Below are 24,596 nucleotides of genomic sequence, written 5' to 3' on the forward strand. Positions count from 1 at the left end.
CTGAAAGTTTGGCTAATAATAGTATTGTAATAGTTCTGGGTCGGCAGACAGGATCGTTCCTTCCCAGAGAGGACTGATCTTCTCATTACTGTTCATCTGGTCTGTGTCATGCTACCAACATGATATAGTCTGTCAATTAGTACCTTTGTATTCACAATAGTCTCTGTGCTCCTGGTACTAATTCATTCTAATTAAATGTCACTAACCTTGGTTAAACTGGCTAATAAAGCATGGAACTGAGCGCTGTCTGTGCTTTTGATGAATCACTAAAGCCGTTTCATGAATATTTAGCTCAGATTTAGAAATACTGCAAAAGTGTGTATGAAGGCGTCTCAAGTAGAAAGAGACTCTACAGAACTGACCACAGCAATGAATCTGTCCAAACTGGTCATTGGAGGCTGTCATTGAGTTTTGTCAAGTCAGTTTATTACAAATTTTATAACACACTGTTTCAATACAGGAAATAATAGAGTTGTTGAAATCTTGGTACTTTTTTAATTAGGTGTGACTTTTGTTGTGACACAATTTTAATGATTTATTTTTAAGAACATTAACATTAGAACAGATAATACAAGAAAAACAAAGTAAGGAAAACCAAGGAGAAATTATAACTGACAGTACAGCTTTAATAGTTTATGATTAACGTTCCACTTCCTTGATTTCTCAGATTGCTTGTGGTAACCCTGCAGAATGTACTGAGCCTAAACTTGCTTCAGCCCAGCTGCTGTTATTTATAGAATCTAAACTTCACACTGAGGCAGACGTAATGACTGCAAGACATGAACGCTCAGCTCAAAACAAATGGAATTTGTCTCATTCTTTGGAGGAGGTTTTATTAATAAAACATTTTGAATAATCTCCTTTTGGTCTTTTCAAACAGCTACATATTTAAAGCTGCTGTAACTGATTTGGACTGACTTTTGTGGCAATTAGGTGGAAGTTTAACAAGCTGAACTCTGTTTTGATCCAAACCAACCATGCATGAGTATTTACTACTTCTATTTAGCAAGAGTACACTTATATAATATAATGAAATATTCAAAATGTAACGAAAATGACTAGGCACAGTAATTTACATGCTTTTATATGCTATGATTACCAAAGATATCAGGGTAGGTAAAAGTATATTTTTTTTGGCAGAATGACTCTCATGATTCTAAAGATAAATAAATATTGCTTTGGTGGCAGAGCATTACCATGCTGCACCACTGTTGAACTGTATGACTATGCTGGGCGTGGTGTTACCCTTTCCTGCCATTTTCACCTGAGCACCTGCAGCTGATCATCAACTCCTCATACCTGTGCAGTATTTATACCCGGCTCAGTCAGCTGGACTCCGGCAGAACGTTCAGTCTCCTGTGTGGTACAAACACTACGGCATATTTCTCAGTCTGCCCACAGCAGAACCCCCTAAATCTCACACACTGGACCTCTAAACCTGGTAAATGTGATAAAGGTCTGTGGCTCAGTACTTGCGAGTAAGATTAATAATAATAATAAACCCAAGGGTTATGCTTTAATCTCCTTTCAGTACACCCTTTCAGCAGCTAAATCACAACAGATGCTGACACAGTATCCTATCCCACTTAATGAAGGGTGATCAATTTGTTTTCCCACTGCGGTGCTATTGCTGCACTTTTTAGTTGTACAATACAAGTTGGGTAAAATCCAAAAATGGTAAATTGGGAATAGAATATGACATAATCAGTACTACATGTGCTACATTCTTCCACCATGGTGGTGGTCAGAGTTGAATAATTGAACTCAGCAGCATCCCAGACAGAGATGCTTTTACAGGCCACTGGTTTGATTAATTCAGAATAAATGTGTTTTGCTTAGAAAGTGATCTTATACAACAGTCATGTGAACCTTGCTTTCAGTGGGTCAGATACCAACCAACAGATACCAACAGATATTTTCACTTGCATGAAAGTTTCAGCATACAATCTACATACCCCAAGGTTTTATTTCAGATGTGTAAATGATGCATTATCTAGTTAAAAATTTGCTGCTTTGTATATACATCCAGAACAGGAATCTGAAAAGGTTTGAAATTCATTCATTTGACATATTACAGTCAAAGTTACTCCATAAATTATAAAATACTGTCAAAAATACATTCTGGCCATGTTTTTATCAATAAAAACATCAACAAAATTCTATAAATCAGACTATGAATATGTAACAACCCATCATTACACCTTCAGAATATAGACAGGAATAAAGGTTTGGCGTATGTAAGTACTGCTGAAGTGGAGATTAGAATTCTATACATTGCAACCTCAGATGGGTGTAGCCCTGACAGCAAAGTGGACTGCACAGTGTGTTCAAAATGTAACTTATCGTCGTGTCCTGAAACTCACATTAGTTCTTGCAGCTTGCTGTGTTATTCATAGACACACAGTGTTGTCACATTGTTTGGTTCCATGCGTAGACCAAAGTTTAGAGGAGAGTAGGGGACACCCCTCTGGAGGAGATAGGAGAGCTGGGTACCCAGAGGTGCATGGAGGGTAACCAGGGTGGAAATCGTGTTTGGGTTAAGGTTTTCAAATGGCTAAGCCCATTGTCCCTGACCTAGGAGCCATACTTTCCACAAACAGACATGCACAGGGGAACGAGAGGCTCATTATGGACACCTTGTCTGGAGAAGCTGACAAGGAGACAAGATGGAAAGATGTGAAGAGTGAGGCCAACTGACAGAGGCATCGACCGGACACACATCTCTGCCGTGAAAACAACCCCAGCAAGAAATCTTCAGCATCTCGAGACACACACACACACACACACACATTGTAGCAAGCCGGTAATGTTCCTTCCGCAGGTTCACCGACAGAAACCATGTAATGACTTTCACTTCCTCCAGATAGTCAAGTTTGATCATCAGTTCCCTGCACCCTTCCAGAGCCATGATGTGTGCTTATGTGAGCTCATGACCCGTGCTTAATGGGAATTCCTCGTTCATAGGAAGTAATTGCAACCCCCAATCCTTATCGCAAGTTCAGGGTTCTCATGCTTCTCAACGAGTAGACACTTACTAATCTACTCAGTGTGACACACATACAACACTGGTCATCCTAGGGCACCACATATCTTTAATTACTTAGTTTCATGTGGCTGAATGCCATTTGTCCCTCTAAGAAGTTGGATGCTGACCACACAGGGCTATGTAACTAGTTAGCATGTTGGACTCTTGTTCGCTGATCGAAAGGTATCTGATCATCTTTAAACATATGACTTTTGTTCTTAATTATTGAAAACATTCTTGGAAAGTGCCTTCACTTTCACCTTTGTCTTTCACTGGTTCAAGAATTTCACCTCTGGTGGCACAATGCCAATCTTCCAGCCATAACGGGACTGCTTGCTTGACACACACACTGAACTGATAGTCACTGTAGGGTAGTGGGTTAAGGATTCTGTGAACACTATGTGTAGTAAAAGCGTAAAAATAACACAGTTGATGTATACTGCTGTTACACCTGCAAAAAAGTGAGGGATTTAAATTCGACATCCTGAAAATTGCTTGCCCTCTGCCTGGTCCCAGAGGTCAAATCTGTCACACCTCACCAATTGTTCAGACCAGATGCACACATGGAATTCAAAAGAAACCAAACAGAAATGAAAAATCCAGCCCTTTCTGAAAGTCACCTGTTCACCAAGTGTGTATAATATTTCTTTTTGTAGTCCACACACCAACCACATTTAATAACGCGATGATTAAGGTGATTTCCTAAAGTAATTAATTGCTTTTGTACGCTCAATTTGATTATTTCCAGTTCGTCTTACTGTGGCGTGTTCTGTTGTTCCGTCATTTTAATTCTGTTTATTTTCTGCTCACTTTCATTCCAGCACTTTGTGAACTCTTTGTCTGTGAATGGCATAAACTCAACCATTACTGCATGATGAATGTATAATGAATTAATAACACAGTGGGTGCTGTAAATATCCACAGCAATGGTAATGGTGGTGTATAAAGAGAACTCTGTGACAAGACTGTCAACAACATGGCATTGTGTTTTGTGTCTTTGCTGTTGTTCTTTTTCTTTTCATCAACAGGGCTGAAGGCTGCTGATTAAGACTGTTTGATTTATATAAAGATGAACATCTTCCCACCCTGGGAATTTGGAAGAGTGATCGGTTGATAATAGCCAGTCAAAAAAAGATCTGAAGTGTAGTGAGGTATTTCTGTAAGAAATGAAAATGGTATTTATACATTGACTGTGTTTTTATACTATAAAGCTTTCAAATTTGATGTATTTGTTCCATTCAATTTAAAAAGATTGCTGCTCATTGAATGTCAGTTGTGATTTCACAGTAAATTGTATTATAATATGGTGCAATCTCATGATATAGTTGTACCATAGAGGTACAGTAGCATGGAAAATGAGTCACTACCATGATTTTACAGTACCATGGTATACCATAGTATAACTATGAAATTGTACTATCATGGTAATGACCAAACTCCCATGCCAGTTGTTTCATGGTATTGGAGGCGACATTTTTTTTTATAAGGATTTTCACTCATTACAGACAAACAGATGGTGATAATGTTGGTAGGAATCTTTTATTGTCCACCAGTCAATACTTGACCCAAATGTGTTCAGAAATAACCTCTAAACCCCTCCAATCTTTCTTGAAATGTTTGAGGTCCATCATTTTACAGGCGCTACGGAAAAAAACTTCTGGTGTGGATATTAAACCCTCAACAGCCACTTGAGGTCAGAAAAATTAATCCGAGGCCATAAAAACTTCTGAATGTGGTCATTAGAGACATAAACCAGCCTCCTCTGCAACTGCAACTTTGTTGTTGTGGTGAGGGAAAGGAAATGGTCCACTGAGGTTTCTTGTAAAAAGGCCATCCCTGCATCTTAAACCGTGAAGAAAGATAACATCTCACAGCAGTCAAATTGAATCACAAGCAGTGAGCTAGCAGGAGTAACCCACACTCCCATGCATGTTTTCCAATTCGCTACTCGGCTTTGCTTTATCGACGTCTGTGGTGGAGTACGAGGTGAACACTTCAGCCACTTCAGTCTGTCTTTTCTTTCATCTCTGGGGACATATGGGATTTAGCATTACAGCTGCTGCTGTCACTGTTACTGTAGCAACCTTTGATACGCTGGCCTTTTGTGAGATGAAACTCCAATTCTCACATTTAAACTGAAGAACCAACGTCAGACAAAGCTATAGAAAATACTCTCTGGATCAAAAAAATACATGTGCATTTTGCTTCAGCCGCTGCAGGACAGAGCTGTTGCATCAAAAGGCAAAAAAAAAAAATCGTGATCCTTCTGAAAAAGGGGGGAAATTCTTCCTTTTCTACAATTCACTTCGCCTCTGCTCTCTTCAAAGTGCTTTGAAGATTTCTACAAGAGACTGGATCACAGAATCTTTTCGGTGAATTATGCACATTATCTTTCCCCACTCTCTCATCCTGGATGTGGTGCAATGCATCCGAGTGGTTGGCAGGTGATGGCAATGAGGATGTAGCCCGCTGTGCTGTGCCTGTCAGTGGACAATATGAGCAAGCCTCCTCCTCCCTTTAGCTGTTAGCCTTCTGCATTTACCAGATGGGACTAGATTAATTCAGCGCTGTCATGCGGCGCACATCACCTCATAATCGTATCATTGCTCGAAACCTTTTTACAAGTCAGATATTGAGCTAGAAAAAATTGATTCAAAGTTGTCAAACATCACCAGCCCCCATCACTGTTGACTGCATGTGTTCTGAACACAACAATCCACTAGAGGGCAATCACTGTGTGAAAGAAGCATCCAGCAGTTACAGCATGTGACTGTGAGGGGTAATGACAGGCTTCACATGTGGTCTGAGCTTGCGTTTTTTTTTCTTTTTTCTGTATGTGAATACATCCAAGTGTGCAGAAACAGAACACACAACGCTGCTTTTAGTTTGAAGCAATTAGCAGCAACTGAAACACAGACAACAGAATCTCTCCCTCTGTCTCTGAAAGAAATCTAATACTCCACAAGTATCATGTCAGTCATAAGCAAGTTTCTTTATCTCAGTCAGTTCAGGGTTGCCTACTCTCATTAAGACAAAGTAGTCCAACAGTGATGCTATAATGCTGCAGAGGCAGTGAGCTGCGTGAGTGATCCGATGTGTCCAAGGATTCACAGGTTACATCTGCTCAATAGATGAGTAACCGTGTTGTCTCTACAGCAGCTTGTAATGCACCCTGATGTAAAGTAACATTTTCATCTAAATATACGCTGATCACAGCGTGAGCGACATGTCAGACAGATCAACAGCATATTCAGAGAGAATCACAGCTTTCCACAAAGTCTGCAAATGAAGGGTTGTGGGCATCCTGGTGATCTATGGCTTTAAGACACTGATCATTTAGTTCCAATGTTCCTGGGTTCAAGACCAGCAGGGGACTTTTGTTGCATGCACACTCAATGAAAATATAAATGTCCATTCTAAAATCCGTGTTAGTGAGCCAGTTAATCCATCCCCCTGACAGGTGTGACATATCAAGACACATGTGAGCCACATGTGGACTGTCACAATAAAAGCAACTCTAAAATGTTTATTTTGAAAATACATTTATTTGACATTAAAATGGTTATTTTGATTTTATTTAATTTTTTTCCCCCAGCAGTGCAAAGTCATGACCTGCCCTACTCTGCCTCTGATTGGCTATTACTTGTTGCCTTCACTGGAAAATCCGGTTACAGTAAGCCAACCTAGATGTTATTAATCTTATCAATCAGCGGAAGACAAATCAAACAGTCACTGTAACAGTTAAAGTTCACACCTTGCTGCAGTGATGTAGAAGCTTACTCAGGGTGTGGTCAGTACACTCTGCCATCACTAGTGGGTGTGGTGTAGAGAAGCCATGAAGCTGTAGCGATAGTTCAGTCAGGAAGATGAATCTGGAGGTTTATTTCTCTTTGCAGCAGTCACTATCAATTTCCTCGCTATCATAATCTGGGCTGTCCATCACCCCAGTTGTTCTTATCAGCTGGTCACATCCATCCAATAGCATGGCGACACACCAGCACTGTAGCCTATCATCTTGCTGCTGTCTTTTTAAATAGGACTCTCTCTCTTTCTGCCTCTTGTAGGTTCATACTACCGTAATGAGCACCTCCTCCGTCTCCCCATCAACCCCCAGGCTTCATAGATTCATAAGCCACCTCCACCACCAGTGTCTGGACTCTATGGGGGGATTTATCTTGCTGCTGCTCATGGCAGACACCCCTTCAATTACAAAAAAAATCCCTGTATAGTCGAAGCACCAAAGACTTTCTGTCAAGACTTAATCGCATATCATCTGTTATAATAAAGAATATCCTTATTTCCTATACTCTCTCTCCTGATTGATATAAATTGTAAACTTCAAGCCAGAAGTAACACAGAGGAATTATGTTAGCGTGTCAATCGTTTATCAAAGATAAGCAGCTTTGGACACTATTTTGGTCAAATTAAACAACTTTCACAGATTAATATTTACATTATTTCATTCATTTTATAGACAAAATGTTCTTAAATGCTCTGGTGGGGGACGCTGGGAGGTCCACACATAGTCTGCAAGAGTATGCAACAACATCACATTTCACCAACCAAAGGTCAGATGTGAAGGGTATTAGTATAGAGGGACGATTAAAAAAAAAAAAAAAAAGCAAAGACAGCTGCTGCATATGCACACGATCAGTGCAGGCAGTGGAACCAGCAAGCCTCTGGGAGGAGACAGGGCTTTATATGTAACAAAGGTCACGGCTCTGGTTTCTGTGGCACAGCAGCTACAATACGACCAATGCACTTTAGCCCTGTGAACCACCAGTAAACACGAGCGCTATTTTCCAACACTTCAAGAAAGGAAAAGGTCAAAGGGATATTAATGGTTCAGTAATTTGAAAACATCTTTATAAGTTCGAGGTTTCTGAGTTCTCTCGCTCTAATACCCACACTCCCTCTGGAAGATTTATTTATGGGAATATTCTAATGCTGATACAACTTAATGTGCAAGCTGGAGCCTACCTTTAATAAAGTCCAATGTAGCATTAAACAGTGGTTCAGGAGGAAATGAGAAGAAAATAACAGACTGCCCAAATCCCCTGTTTAGCAATTATTTGAGGTGATTTCATTGACTGTAACTTTGTCTGGGAATATGGAACTATGCTTTATTACAGGACACTGTCTATTGATGATGAAGGCTGTATGGTGGATGCTTCACTATCTGTTCTTGAGTCACTGCCTTGAAAAGCGAAAATCTAGTCTAAGCTCTTAACCTCTATTATAGCAGCCAGTAAAGCTGCACCAATCAATAGTTTGATATTAACAATGGGTCAGAAGACAATGTGTAATGTGGATGGGGTCACTAATGATGATGAACCCACAGAGAATTAACACCTGACTCTGCAGCTCCATTGTTTCAGTGCATTCTCATTGTTCTCAACAAGCTTGTTTTCCAGCAGCAGTTCACTGAGAAAAAAAAAACAAGGCTCTGATGAACTCATCGTTAACAACCTGTCCAGCAACAATGCACGCAACTAGTTGTTATGAAAGGATGGTTAATATCGGACGTACATTCAACCAGTTAGAATCACTTTTATTGGCCAGGTATGTGAACACATACAAGCAATATGACTCCTTCCTCTCAATGTACATCCACAGTATAGACATAAACACAGCTAAAAACAGGGACAACAGGCTTGACAAGGTAAAGATAAACACTTGACTATGTACAGATTAAAGCATATATAAATATGTTAACAGAAAGTTATGCAGACACTAAGACAACAATGTCTGCATGGGTTACTGCTGCAGAGTGGATGCTAAATAAACATGGCTTATGTAGCCGGTTGTTCATGTACATGAGGTGGGTGGAGAGTACAATGAGAGTACAATGAGTACATTGTGTGTGAGCAATGATATTTACGTGTTTAAAGAACAGAAACTGAATCTAAAAGGTAGGAATGAATAAATGACAGGTACAGTGAATGTTTGACACACAGGGTTACCGCACAGGGATTGTTCTTGCCACTGTTTGTCTGGACTTAACTGTTCATCAGAGTGATGACCTGCGGGGAGAAACTCTTCTTGTGTCTGTTTGTTTTGGTGTAAAGCGATCAGAGACACTGTTTGCATGTTCTGCTGCCCCCTAATGGCAATAAACTCTAGATTTTGCGCTCACATTGTGCACATTACTAAATGTATTATATTTGGCTGAGTTGAGGCCCAGGTGCTCATTTTTGCCTCAAGCAGTCTTGTCCAGCCCTGCTGGAAGGACTACTACAGAATCATTTTATCATACAGAATTCTGATAAGAGTTTCAAAATCACTTCAAAAAAATAAAAATAAATAGTCTTTTTAGGATCAACCAACCCACCTCTTCATCTTGACTCTTTCCAGGCTTTGGGGCAAATCGACCTGCTGCTGACACGCTGGTGGAGGGATGGAGGGATGGAGGGAGGGAAGTAGTACTACCTCTTGCATGAACAAACACAACAGCTGACAGCACGCACGGATGAACGCTGGTGTCCATGTTCAGTGTTGCACCTGTGATTTGGCGCAGCAGAAACTCTGCCTACCTGTTGAGTGGGTGCGCACGCCGTGAACAAACTCGGTGTCTCTTTTGTTTTTCTGTCACTACACACAGAACCAAGAGAGGCGGAACGCGCAGCTGGAGCGCAGAAACCTCCAGCCCTGAAAGAGTTAAACGCTTTTCCCATGAACGGAGCGGCTGGCAGGAGGTTAGTTGCGGTGCGGAGCTTGTGGACGCGGCGGCGGCGGCAGCGTACAGCAGAGCACCAGAACCCGGTCAACTTAGTCCATATGAAAGTAGCCATGTCGGAGCGGAGGAGGATCTCTGGATTTGACAGCGCTCAGTCTTACTACTGAGCGTGTGTGTGCGTGCGTTTGCGTGTGTGTGTGTGTGTGTGAGAGAGAGAGAGGGGGGGTGGGGGGGGGGGGGAAGAGGGGAAGAGAGGGCTGCTTTTCTGGCTGTGTGGATATCGCCTTCATGGACGGGCAACGGGGCTTTTACGAGATGGAGAACCCGACAGAGAACCCAAGCAAGGCGGCGGAGTATCTAAAGGAGCTGAATAAGATAATCGAGACCCAGCAGGGGCTGCTGGAGAAACAGAGGGTCCGGATTGATGAGCTGGAGCTCCAGGTGACGGATCTTTGCAAGGAAAACGCCTGCCTGAAAGATCAGCACCAGCGGCACCTGGCCACCTGCAGACTCCAGCAGGGCAACCTCTCCACCCTGGGAGCCATCAAGGAGAATGTCATGCAGGAAAAGTAAGTTCATGTGTGCCACACGGGTGTTTGGGCGCTGTCAAAGTTTAGAATCCTGTTTTTGTGTCACCGGATTGTTTGCTGGAGAGATGTCTGGTAGGTGGGCGGCTGTGTTTATCTGGTGGAAAACCAAATCAAACGCACACTTTTCCGCCACTTTGTCACGGATCAGCTTTTTTTTTTTCTTATTTTAATTTCTACATTGTCAGCAATTATTTCAGGCTCGTACACAAGCTGCGCACGCTTTCCACGCGTGTTGCGTAATGTGGATCCCGTTAGGCGCACTGTAACACCGTGAATATTAGATCGGGCCGCGCGCAAACTGGATCAGAGCATCGTGGTAAAAGTCAGTGGGTGTGACTTTGTGGAAATCAGCTGCTGCGTGTCAGAAAACAAGTTTTGCTCGTGCTGGTTGGTTGAATCCCACCAAGTGATCAATCAGGACACGCTGCCAGCGAATGGAGATGTGATGTGCGGATAATGTGTCCAACAGCGCTGACTTTGACTGATTTTCCTCACGTCCATATGGGGCTTTTAATTTGAAACGACGTAGTTGCTTTGGAGACTTGCCCAGTGCCACTATCAGAATTGATTCTAGAAATGTTCCACTAAGGTTGCCAAAACATTTCAGGTTAATTGTTTAATAAATGGAAGTGTGCGCGCAGGCGGTGCTCTTCTTAAATGCATCTAACATGAAATCACATGGACACTGTGCTGTTGTGTAATGTTTGATCCACAGAAGCAGCTTCACACATTCTCATGTCTCCCCTGTGCACATGCTTTATTGAATTCTGATCATTTCACGTTTTGAGCTTTTTAGATTCATGTGATTTAATTTCTTTTGTTAAAGATTCTCACACATCCTTGGCTGTCATGTCATGTTTCATGATAGATGCAATTTTCTATCACTATTGGTTGATCCAGAATCAAATCATTCATTCTAACTCTCAGTTGAGTCTCTTTGGGTTTGGGTCTGTTGGTCACATGTGTGGCTTTGTGCTCTGGAGAATTTTGATGAGTGTTTTTTCTTTAGTATTCAGTTTGTGACATTTTATAGACTAAACACATGCAGCCCTAATCCCAGTGAATATCAATGTCTAGCCCTGACCCAGGACTGTATTCCGCTTATCTGGGTCCTGCATGGTTATCGCCCAGAACTCACAGACACATTCAGTCACGGATGCGCTCGTAGAATTTGTTATGGAAAGCCTTTTTAAAATACAGACTTACTGGATGGTCAGAAGAATGAAAAACAAAGCTGGCTGCATGGAAACACAAAACATTTATTCTGACACACAAGTCCATACAAACAATGAAAAATGAAAGATGATGGCCACTAATGGCAGCACTGGGCACTCACCTGTGAAGCAGCAATCCAGTTGGTGAGCGAAGAAGCTCTAATATTGGGTTGTATTGATTGTAATGAAAAAAAATTTTTTTTCCTGCAAAACATGATTGTTCATGTGGTTTGTACCCTTCATATTATCAGCAGTCTTTCAGTGAGTTGTGTTTATGAATGGAGATAAGCAGTCCAGGATTAGGGTTTGGATTATGGCTTCATCTCAATTTTATTAATCTGTTGATTATTATGTGTTTGTTTTTTTTCTATAAAATGCCCCAAAGTAACTTTTAACTAATTTTGTCCGATGAACAGTCTAGCAGCGTTCAATGATAAACAGACAAAAGCATTTAATTTTTCTATAAATGGCTTTCGCGATGAATCTAACGTCAAAATTGTTGGCAATTAATTTTCTGTCAATCAACTGTGATACAGAAGATCTTCTGGGAACTTCACTGGGAAACTGTGAAGTGACGAGGCAGGAACGTTGTGGAACGTGATTGAAACGTCTTATAGGTCTGCTGCAGTGGTTTAGTACATTTACATTTAGCTGATGCTTTTATTTACTTACAATGAGCAATTTGGGCTTCAGTATCTTGCCCAAAGACACTTCGACATGCAGACTGGAGGAGAAGCCAGGGATCGAACCACCGATCATCTGATTAGTGGACTACCCACTCTACCTCCTGAGCCACAGCCACCTCCTCTACACTTCTACGTACTGACAGATTTAAAAAAGAATGATCAGCAGAGGCCAAAATAGAGCCTACATTTCCTATAATGCATCAGGAAAGGACATCATCTTAATTAGACGACCTCCTAACCTCTTAAATTAACCTGACCGTGCCAGATGGTTTATTACACAGAAACATCTGGGCAGACAACATTGCAAACTGGGCCGGCACATTCAAACAACAATTGACAGGTGATTGGATGAACCATCTGTCTATCATCGGAGAACTTCGACCTATCGAATAAACAAACAGTATGATGTAGTTAAACTTTTCCTGAAGTCAGTCAGGAGAGGAGTGAAAACATGTTTTTCATCAAGTGCATCCTTCAGTGTCCTTTTTGTTCTGTCACTGAAGAAATCTCTTCTGTCCTGATATAGCTGATGCTAGCAGCATCCACACTAACCACTTTAGCAGCCACCATTGTTGTTTTCAGTTGCTTCTCACACCCATTGTCAAAAACACCTAGTGTTAAACCATGTCTGTAGCTCATGGTGTAACTTCCAGTAGTTCCACATAGGATGCTGATTGGTCTGAACCACTGTGGTTTGGACCCAAGTGCACAGCTTGAGCACAGTGCACAGCTTACAAGACGGATTCTCTCATGACCTCACGAAATCCAGCAGCCTTGCAAGGTAACTCCTTCCTTCAAACCTCACACCTTTTAGTTTGCAATCCAGACTTTCTGTTCAAACAAAGTCTCAAGACAAAGCCAGGATAATCCAGATGACATCATGACGACATCATCATGGCTGCAGACTAAGTAGTACTCTTCACAGGGAGCAAACTGAACTCCACAGTGAAACCAGTGGAGTGCACTTCATCACATTGATATAAAAAGCCTGCAAATCTACTGTTGCCATAAAACCATCCTGCTCACTGATTTGCAGTACAACTCTGCTGGCTTCCTGAGTATGGAATTGCAGCATCTCCGGTGGTGGTGGTGAATGATTAGCTCTACCACCTAACAGATAGTCTGATGATCCCAGCACAAGTTCAGACGGCACCAGTTATGCTGCTGCTGCTGAAAATAACCGCCTTCACAGGATGTTCTTTTGTTCAGCACAGCTGCATCTACAGCAACAACCTGGTTCTGTTTGTTTGTGCTGAGTGCAGTACTGTAAGGCCTTTTTAACCTATGACATCATTATCGTATACTTGCGCACTCATCGTTTGTGCAGGCGGCTATAAATAGTTATCAGCGCGGAGCAGAGGACAAGAGCTCATCTCTCTGGATTTTCCATCGCTGTGTGGCCTCTATTTTTTAAAACACCTGTGTGGCGAGAACACGCGGATTAGTGTTTGTTACTCTCCCGATGTGGCATGGACATTTTTAGATAACACTTCCTGCGTACACACACTAACACACACACACACACACACAGCTGTGAGGGAGTCCTGTCCCTTGTGCTGTGTCAACAAGTTGGGCCACGTCAGCTGTTCTGTTTCTTTTGACCGCAGTCAGCATACAGTCCTAGCCTTGACTGGAGGGCCAGTGGGGGAGCTGTGTTCCTTCCAGGTTGTCCAACACACACACACACACACACACACACATACATGCATTATGTTAGTCTATCCCCATGCAGCAAGACAGGTCACCTTGTTACTCCAGGTAATCAGTGAAGTGAGTGAGAGACGGTAGCTCGGAGATTTAAGCCGATTTTTTTGAGAAGCGTTCCTGTTTCGATAGAGTTGGAGCACATTGTTCCCAACACAGTCTGCTTTATGAGCTAATCCACTGTAGTGGGCTGCTATTCTATGTTTACTCTGTGCTTTATTTGGCTGTTAAAGTTCACAACTCACACCAACTCACACAGGCTTCATCAAGGTCACACTGTGTGTGTGTGTGTGTGTGTGTGTGTGTGTGTCGGTAGATTGTGGCCTGGAACAGTGGAGTAGAAAAAGATTCCTTTGGCTGTTTGGTCTGAAAACATTTGCGTCATTAGTTTTTGGGAGTCTCATGATATAACACATAAAAAAAAACATATTTTGAAGAAGACTGCAGTAAGCCAAAGTGAAAAATGGCTCGCCCTGCTTGATTTTACGTTTTGGCAGTCCCTCACAGTTTCCAGATTCAGATGTTCAAAAACCAGCCGTCCCACAATAAACGCAAGGTTTTTGGTGCTTTAAGGTAATCCACCCTTGTAAATAGGCAGCAGCCTAGTAGATAGAGAGGATAATCTGTCAGGCTGGGCCTGAATATTCCACTATTCTGAAATATGCTCTTTGGGGAGTTTCTTTTGCTAAATGTAGGGTTTCAACCAAAAACACAAAAATCCTCTGGATCAGCTTCTCGCATGCGGATTTAGTCCATTTGGGTTCTGACAACACAGGACATAAAAACTGACTGATCGAGTAATCGGAAATAAAAATATAGCAGATGATTCGCTCATGAAAATCATTGTAAGTTGTGTTTCACGGAGATGATCACCAAAACTAGAACGGCAAACTCCCCTTTATAAAAAAAAGTATGTTTGTGTACATTATGCCCATTTCTTTGTCTGCCTTTATTTGTCCACGTGAGGTATGCCAGAACACTGTGATAGCCTACAGTGCATAACAAAGCACTAACAAAGGCTTTCTGGAGCACATAGAGCAGCTGCTGTGGAGCATTACAGCCGTATTGAATAAGAGGAACTGCTTGTTTTCCATCACATTACATTCACACAGAATGAACGAAAGCTCAGCACATGCCAAGAGCTGATCTTCTCTGACTATTTGTTTCAGACCTGAACTCGAGGCTTCATCAGTTCAGTGTGTTTACATAAGTGTGTGTGTGTGTGTGTGTGTGTGTACAGCGCTGCGGGAATCAGCCGCTCGCTGGTCAGCAGCTCCGAACTCGCAGCAAATCGGAAGTCAAAAGAGTGAACACTGCCAGAGGACATATGAAAATTGGTCAGGAATATAACAAAGTTTTGACTTTATGAGTAAGCACATATGCCACAGTTGCTGCGGGCACGCTGTGAAATATGTGCTGTTTGTGATGCATTTAAAGCCAAAGCAGAAATACATTTCACACAGAGAACACTGTAGATTTCTGAAGCCTCAGGGTGGTCTTGACAGGCTGCCATTTGAATACAGAAGATGAGAGGAATAAATAAACTTTCAAAAGGAGAATCCATTTTGGAATGAAATATTCATGGGTGAGGGTGATGGAGGTGAAAAGAGATCTGCTACATTATATGATCTGTCAGTGTTTGTTCTCCATGTGTAACAGCCTGTTCCGTTTTTAATATCTCCTGTGGTTAAACCTGCAAAAGAGTCACTAAATAACTGCACATCAGAAGGTGTAGAATCTGGAGATTTATCACACAATCTGGACTGGCTGATGCTAATGAGAAATTGATGTATTGCCAAATGCAAAGTGAAGTGAAATAAATTCTCATGAGGTGAACACAAACAACAACAAACACTCCACGGCTGCATTCAATGGAAGCTGGAGAACACCTCCTCGAACTGTTTGTCCCAGACGTATCAAACTTTTCTTGTGACATTGCTTTGAATTTGCCCCACGGTGTGAAAGCATGATATGAGATTGAAAAGTTAATTAATCTCCACATTAATAGGCAAAAAAAAAAAAAAATGACTCCACTGTCGGTTTAAATGTCAATCTGATAGGATTTCCAATTAAAAACACATTTTCTTCTATTTTGACAATGAGCAGACTGTTCCATGTTTTCTTTGAGAGTATATTGTTCTATCTCAAGGTTGCATGACTTTTTCAAATAATATTAGAAAGTTTGAATGGTGTCATAGTAAAATATTTGATATTCATATTTAATATATGATACGGGATGGGTTCAAAGCTGGGCTGGTACCTTTCTGCGTCTTTGCATGGTCATCCCATGTCGTGGGTTCTCTTCAGGTACTCCAAAGACATGCAGGTTTATAGGTTAATTGGTGAATGTGTGCATGAATGGTGCTTTGTCTCTACACCAGCCATAACATTATGACAGGTGAAGTGAATGACACACTGATTATCTCATTATCATGGCATCATGGCCAGTAGGTGGGGCATATTATAAGTTACGGTAAGATAGGATAGATCAGAAAAATACTCATAAACAGGGGTGCCCTGGTGGCTTGACTGCTCTCCTTTGCTCTCTTGTCCGCTATCAGAGTTACCAGCGAGTCCAAAGTGAGTTCATTCAGCCATGTCTTTATAATGCTACACTCTCCATACTCCCTTTGTGGCCTTGTTAGCGCTGTTGGCTCTTCCATCTTATTGGAGAGATCTTACATTCCCTATGATAACAGACAGCTCTGCATCCCCGTCTTCTTCTCCTCACTTCACCAGACCTCTTCAGTCTTTCCAGAAAGAGTGTGCTAGTGCGGCCGAGCTCTAGCAGCTGTTCTCGAACGCAAACAATAGAGCTGTGACTTTTTTTGATCATGTCACCCGATGTACCATGAAGTAGTCCGACAAAAAGTCAAATCACTAATCTCCATAGTTCCAAGGTCATGTTTGCACACAACACGGATGAAACCTGTGTAGAAAAAACAACAGAAAATAGTAAAAACACTAAAAACACATGTGGTTAGAGCTACTGTAATTGGCTGCCACCCACGGGGCGCCATGGTAACAATTTAGGCAGCAAGTGAACATTTTGTCCTCAAAGTTGGTGTGTTAGAAGCAGGAAAAATGGTCAAGCATCAGGATTTGAGTGACTTTGACAAGGGCCAAATTATGGTGGCAAGACGACTGAGTCAGAGCATCTCCCAAACTGCAGCTCTTGTGGGTTGTTCCTGGTCTGCAGTGGTCAGTACCTATTAAAAATGGTGACCAGTCTGGGTGCTGATGCCTGTCAACTGCTGAAAGTGCCAACAATGGGCATGTGAACTTGAGAACTGGACCATGGAATGGTGGAACACACAGTCTGATGCTTTGGACAATGTTATGCTGGGAAACCTTTGGTTCTGCCATTCACGTGGATGTTACTTTGACACGTACCACCTATCTAAGCATTGTTGCAGACCACGTAGACCCTTTCATGGAAGCAGTCTTCTCTGGTGTCAGTGGCCTTTCAGCAGGATAATGCTCCCTGCCACAAAGTTAAGTTAAACTTTTAATGGTTCAGGAATGGTTTGAAGAACACAAGCTCTGTTCTTACACGTCAGTCCAGTCGAGCATCTGTGGAATGTGCTGGACGAGTCTGATCCATGGACGGCCCACCAAGCAACATATGTATGTGTCAAGCCTGTGATGAACTGGTGACCTGTCCAGGATGTACCCTGCCTCTTGCCTTGTCAGCTGGGATTGGCTCCAGACCCCTGCGACCCTAAAAAGGATAAGCGGCCATGGAAAATGAATGAAAGAGTGAATGATGTGAAACTACCCTGTGCATAAATGAATGAAGGTGTATGAACTTTCACGTTCTTCCATAGAACAGAATCCATATTAATATTTAAATAAGTTTTGACTTTTTCCTTGAAATATTATATCAGATCCTTGTGAGAGTGGGCCACTGGCTTTGTGCTGAGTCGTGCTTATTGTGGCAGGGCCGCAGCGTAGAATATTGTTTACTGGAGCAGAACACTACAAATTAGAATTTCTGTTTTTTGAACTCTTTCCAAGAAATGCTTGATCTATGAGGCATGAGTTTAAAGGTACCTGCAGTTTTCATCATCAACACACAGTTTTATTTACAGCCAACATTTCTCATCGTATCTGTGGTGTGGATCAGCAAAAATTCTGAATGCGTTAAGTGCATTAAAGTCTTACAGTTCGCATTAGCTCTCGGTTGTCTTCCTCTGGTGTGTTGCCGTCTTTGACAGCGACTTAGCAACCCAAAACTGTTACTTTGTACTCCAGTCAGCAGATTTCCTGCACAGCTGTTTATCAGAGATTTGTTACAAAGTGTAGCGAGCTTGTTATAACATTGTGTGAGCAGTATATGACATGGTTAACTTCAGTCCTGGCTGATACACGTCCCTAACCATCTGCACGTCCACATTCCTTTTCTTGTTTTCTGTTTAAAGTTGCACACAATAAACCTGCATGCTGCTCATGATTACTGTCATGTTGTCAGTTAAGCATTGTGTTGGTAATCTGTCAAAAATTGTAAAACATACCCATCATTTCCCAAAAGTGGAGTTCAAAACCCGGAGATATCCAGTTTACTGACAACACGAGAGAAAAAAAAGTGAAGCTGTGAGAAACGTGAGAAAATTTGAAAAATGAGAACGTAGCTAATTATAATTAAATCATGAATCCACTAAGTGTTTCTTTCACTCAAAGTGATGCTGCCTTTCACTTTTTCAGCAACATTCATGGGCACGTGAGCAGTGTGAGTGCTTGTGTTGTGACCGGTCAAGCAAACTGAACAGCGTGAGCATAGGAGCAGAAAGAGGGATTAAAACATGAAGTCTAAGGTAATGCAACATACATGATTAATAACAGACATGATTAATAAAGTCAGGCTGTTGTTTGGTTAAAATTAAAGTCTGCAGTCAGCGTCTGTACTATGAGTATAAGTTACAATACTGTACAACCATGAGTGGACAAGTGTTTCTGTGAGACGGAGTGAGACATCTCCTCTTTGGCTGATTGTGGTCATTTCAGGAGTTATATTCACTGATTAAACTTTTTAATCACATCAGTCATTTCTGTTTATTAAGTTTAATACTTTTGAATCAGGACCTTCAGTATTTGGATCAGGTAGCTCATAAATATGAGGTACAGCAGGTTACAGCTTTTATTTCAGTGTGTCAGAAGCATATTTAATCTTTAACTTAAGTAAACATCAGTATCACATTGGACTTAGTATTGGCAGAAAGTCATTACTAAGGAGCTTAAACCAGGACCAGAAAAGCTTGATCAGGGCACCCCTAAAGAGAGGATTAGGTAAGAACATGAAAGTGTTCTTGCTTCAGGGCCAGTGTCTGTAAGGAAGAGGAGGCAATGCTGGCTTGAGAATGGGAAATAACAACTCGTGGTTCTGTTTAGATAAAATATCATCAAAATAATGGTACAAAACACTCAGATGGGGATCATAGCCATTCCCCTGTGGCCACTAGCCTCACACTGATGAAAACAATGAAGCTTCATGCAGCCAGCTGCAGCCATAAACACCCACAGTAAGCACTGAAGTTGCATTTTTTTTTTTTTAGGGAACAAGGTTAAAGTGAGAGCTTTTTACATACTGATGATGTGTATATATCCAGTACTGGCATTAGGAATAGCCAGCTTGATCATCTACAGATTGATCAGGAAAAATTATTTCAAGTAGCCAATCATGAAAAACAATTGCTGAAGCACATTGCATTTGTTTCCTAGCAGGTCTTAATTTCTGTAATATCGCAACCATGCAGACACAGAGCCCCAACATGTAGCAGGCAGGATGGCAGTGAAGTTAACAAAAAACAGGGATTTATTCATGTTGCACTGTGCAGGATTATTGCATATCAGGTGTGGAATTAATCTGCAGATGCTTCAGTTCAAATTGAGACCAAATGGTTCAGTGGATGTCAGTTAGGAGGACTGAGGGGGCAGTCAAAGCAGTCAAAAGCCATTCGGAATGGGCGTTGTTTAGCTCAGTTGGTAGAGCAGCCACCCCATGAACGAAGGCTCAACCCTTGCTGCAGCGGCCCAGTGTTCAAATCTGACCTGCAGCCCTTTCCCGCATGTCATTCCCCATCTCTGTCTCCCCACATTCCTGTCACTCTTCAGCTGCCTCAATCAGAAGCTGCAGTACAGCCAACATGACGGCGGCCAGCCGCATATTCTTGGATGGGCAGAGCAGAGAGTTGCTTCTGGGACGCTTCTGAAACTGCAGCGGTTCCAGTGGGGTTTAAAACAATGACTGGAACGGCCGTGCACATGGCACATTAGTTATGTCATTAAAGTGCACTTTGTTCAGTACTGGATTTTTAACACTGCTTCACCACCTCATATTTAGCATATATTTGGCTTATATTGGTGCTGGTGGCAAATCCCCACTTTTAATTTATTTATATTTAGAAGTCTGAAAAGTTGCACTTTTCTTGCCTCCATAATCTATTAAGTAGCATTGTTTAATTATTTACTTCTTTATTGCTTGCTGTGAGCGCACCTTGTGTAGAACAGCATCGGTATTCACACAGATGGATGACATCAAACTATGCTCCCCCCGGCACTGTCCATTTCAGGGCACATGATAACATTTTTCTTTAGGATTTTATCAGGTGTGTAAATGGAGGCCATCTATCACTCAGCTGAAGCCATTTCTCTGCCAGCTGCAGGACCTATCTGTTAGACTGGCCTGAGCGACGCTGATCTATTATATCATAGTGGACCTAAAGGCTCATTGTGGAACGACGTGGAATTGCATTTTCATCCAACGGCATGTCAGTTATCGGGGCGGCGGTTGTGGGCCAATGTATATGTATGGTTATGCTAAGGTTCACAGTTATGCCTGAGGGAGGAATGGAAGTGCCAGCAGGGATTCACTTCCCTCTGGATCATCCGCTGTCATTAATATGAAAACTGCTGCAGGGGATATTTTGCGGACAACAAACGTGTCAGTTCTGCAGAATGATGAATGCATGCTGAGGCTTTACCAGCCAGATTTTTCCCCTCTTCTTCTTCTTCTTCTTCTTCTTCTTCTTCTTCTTCTTCTTTTCTCTCCTCACTTCTCCCACGAGAGACATGAGCTCTTTTTGTTTTCCACTGTATTGAACTTTGACTAAATGGAGTCAGTGCAGCTGTTATCTTTGCACAGTAGCAACTTTTCTTCTAAACAAGCTGTTTTATGATCATCACTTGGCACTTTTCTCTCCTGCCTGTCGACTCTCTGTCTCACAGCACTGCCACACCTGAGCTGTTGCTCTGCCAGAGGCCCGCCATGATTGTAGCGCTTCAAGATTAATCGCATCACACACACACACACACACACACACACACACACACACTTAGACATTAATTATGACACTTTTGCAAAGGTAGGGTAGAACTTTTGCATCAAATCAAGCGCTCCTAATTTCTTCCAAAGTTACACATTTGGTGCCTTAGTAAGTATTTGGGAGAGCGTGATGGTGTGTGTGTGTGTGTGTGTGTGTGTGTGTGTGTGTGTGTGTGTGTGTGTGTGTGTTCATGGTGATGAAGGAACATGTCACCCAGGGCAACAGGGTGGCCAGCTGATGTGCTTTTAATTGTTTTTGGACAACAGTGGAGCTCGATAGCACGGAGGATGAAGATACATCAGACTCTGAATACACACACACACACAATGTATGTTTGTTGCACATGATGGTTGGGAGTGTGTGTGTGTGTGTGGGAAGGCAGCACCAGCATGCAGGCGGTGATTTTCAGATCCAGTTTTTTCAAACAAAAACAGTTTCATCAGGGTTACCACTCAGGGTCCTCTGCAAATAATTAGCAGGGAAAAAAACATTCACAGTGCACAAAACACTGCCCTCCTCTATTTTCCCGGCGAGTGAAAAACAACCACCAACAGCTTTGCTGTCTGACAAAACCTTTTGTTCCCTGTCACATGCCGTCTGTGGCCAATCAGCGTGGGTCTCTGGAATTTGACCCAGGTGGCATCAGTCTCTCCTCATCTGCAGCTAAATGCTTCTCAATTGCACATTGACAGAAATCACAGTCACCCCCTCAAGAGGCATAATCAAAAAATAGACCTGCTAGTGAAGGTGATGCACAAGTAAACATTCCCTTCTTTGGAAGTGGCTGACATCACAGCAGAAAATATGACTCTCCAAGACATTTTAAAGGGTAAGTACACTACTTAAAGGCTCAGGCAGGTCAGGGGGTTAAAGTCTGCCTGCAGAAACCCTGTGTGAGCAGAAAGACTGAACACAAGTGAACAATCATTCATCACATGTTCACGCTCAAAATTGTATATTGGAAATGGAGAAAGTTAGCTCCATGACAGTATAGCTTAGATGTTATAGATGTGTTGATAAGAATTAAAATACAATATGAATGATAGTTGGACCAACTAATAGACATAAAAGTCCGGAGCTGATCCTAATGATTGTTATCATAAAATAAACTAATTAAGTGCTGATCAATTCAGCATTTAACACTGGGAGCTGGAGTCCCGGTGTCACCCGTCCAGACTGGTTTTAGGTTTAAGCAACTTAAGCTCTTTGGAAATATTGTCATTTAGGTTGAATGTTAACAACACTGTAGTCCCTCTGAGTGAGTAATGTATTGCAATATTACCATCTGTCAGTGAACATTTTACTGATGTATTAACATTTTTGTGACTTCCTAGGTATATTAATTAATGTTCATAGAAAACATATTTAGGTCAACATGGCATTTCCTTTCAAGTGTATTTGATTATTAATTTCACAGCCTGCCAGTGTTGCAGCACTGCTCCCCTTTTCCACGACCAGCCGGGCTCTACAGCACTTGCAGCGTGTCACTGCGTTATGCAAATGAAATGAGAGTGTGTGAATGTGCACGTGTTCGTGCACAAATGCAAAGAGCAGCAGCTTCACATGTTCAGCGGATGCTAACCGTCACTGTAACTGATTTAAATGACAAACATGCAGGCAGCAGGTCGTACCAGAAGTGACTTAAGTTAATTCTGTAAGCAACTTAGTAAGTGTGAGACGACTTCCCTGTGATTGCACCACTGTCACATTCTCCAGTTTCATGTATCATATTAATAATTAAAACTTTTAAAATGTTATGCATGTGAAAACAAAAAAACAGCTGATATTTCAGTGCGTCAGAGGCACATTTAAACAGTCAAATATTTGGGTAAATATAAGATATTAAAGTACTCGGAACAGATGCAAAACCTCCACCAGCACCCACCAGAAAATAACAAAAGTCTCTGCATTAAGAGACTCTGCATTAATGTTTCTAATAATTTGTGCCATTGCCCCACAATTTCGACCAGAGCAGAGGAACCTAATCTTTGATGTATAAAATTTCATGACTTCATGACTTCTGCTTAATTGACTGGGTGCCAAATTGTTTCAAACTATTTTTCTCTTTTCTTTTCTGTTTTCTTAGAGCTGTGGTTTGAGTATATAACAAACATGAAGACTGGAATACTATGCATGTACTGAAACACTAGTAAATCACTGGAAGTAGAACCCTGTTTAAGGTGACGTATAACCAAGATGAGATATAATCCTTTGAAAACTGGAATGCACATACGTATAACCTCACAGAATGCTGTAAATCAGATAGAGAGCACAAAGACTGAAGTAGAGTTGGCTTATATGAACACACAAGTTTAATGATGAAATAAGCACTTGAGTTTTTAGTATTTGATATGTGAACACACAAGATTAATGAAGTAATGAGCACTTGATTTTTTAGTATGGTTTGATGTGAACCATGTGTGATGATTTGTAATGGTGTAAAATGTATTAAACCTTAAAAAATGCAGGAAGATCTGTGACATAATGGTGTAAGAAAAGTTAATAGATGGTTTTTAAAAAATAGTATAATTACAAAACCAAATCTGATTGTGTCATCCAGTGAAGAATGAAACAAAAGAAAACATCTTGGCCCCAATAGACCAAGATCAGTAGGTGTGAGACAAGACACCATTAAGAATGGAAAACCCAAAACATGGAGCAGCTCTGAGAGTCCACCTGAGTGGAAAATTACACCATTATGTCATAAAGAAAGTTTGATGAAAATAGGTTGGACATATGAAATTTGCATAAAGGTATATAAGAGAAAGCCAGAGTCAGCAAATTCAGTTCATCCATGGGGAACTCGGGCTCTTGTTGTCTACAAAGAAAATAAAGAGTTCATTGTGCTGCCAATCCTGATGAATCCTGTGTGTTATTGCCTACTGAACTAGAGTAACACTATTTGACCTAATTTAGACCTGAAATTAGACAGGTTGCATCCAGTCAGCAGAGCAAGAGACAAGTTAAAGACTGTGAGAGAAAAAAATCTTCCTGTCTGACTCATGTAAAATGTGCTTTTTGCAGCTGGTGATCAGGTATTTATCTATCCCATGACTCAGAATATGTAAAGGTCAGGTGTGAGTGCAAATGAGCTCCGTGAAGACCGAAGAATACCTGCAGATCTACTCACAGATGATTTGTTAAATTTCTCTCTAAGATGTCATCTTGACATTTTTCATCAGTGTGTTTTTGGAGGTTTGGTGAAAACATCATTTGCCTTTTGTCAAACACTGTTCAGATTTGAGTCCTACCGCAGGCAGATCTTTTGTGTGATATTAAACATCTGTCTGTCAGTCTGTGTGGATGGGTAAAGGCACAGACAGCTGTCTCATAATCGCATTTGAAATGGTTTTTGTTGTGAGACTCTTTCTATTTCAGC

The 24,596-nt window shown here is 41.5% G+C and overlaps 1 protein-coding gene across 3 annotated transcripts in view; it reads left to right on the forward strand.

Annotated features, from left to right (window-relative positions):
- The first annotated feature begins 9,955 nt into the window (after nucleotides 1-9,955).
- LOC113744885 (IQ motif and SEC7 domain-containing protein 2) overlaps nucleotides 9,956-24,596 on the forward strand; it is a 49,997-nt gene continuing 35,356 nt past the window's right edge. Inside the window, exons 1-2 of one of the 3 annotated variants that reach the window (XM_027275973.1) lie at nucleotides 9,956-10,270; nucleotides 23,304-24,019. In XM_027275973.1, coding sequence (XP_027131774.1) covers nucleotides 9,990-10,270; nucleotides 23,304-23,316 — 294 coding nt within the window. In that variant the 5' untranslated portion in view covers nucleotides 9,956-9,989 and the 3' untranslated portion in view covers nucleotides 23,317-24,019. Of the gene's footprint in view, nucleotides 10,271-18,599; nucleotides 18,821-23,303; nucleotides 24,020-24,596 lie in introns of those variants that run through there. The other 2 variants (XM_027275972.1, XM_027275971.1) reach the window with 2 other exon arrangements.

Source organism: Larimichthys crocea, unplaced genomic scaffold (genome assembly GCF_000972845.2).
Source record: "Larimichthys crocea isolate SSNF unplaced genomic scaffold, L_crocea_2.0 scaffold269, whole genome shotgun sequence".
NCBI lineage: Eukaryota > Metazoa > Chordata > Actinopteri > Sciaenidae > Larimichthys > Larimichthys crocea.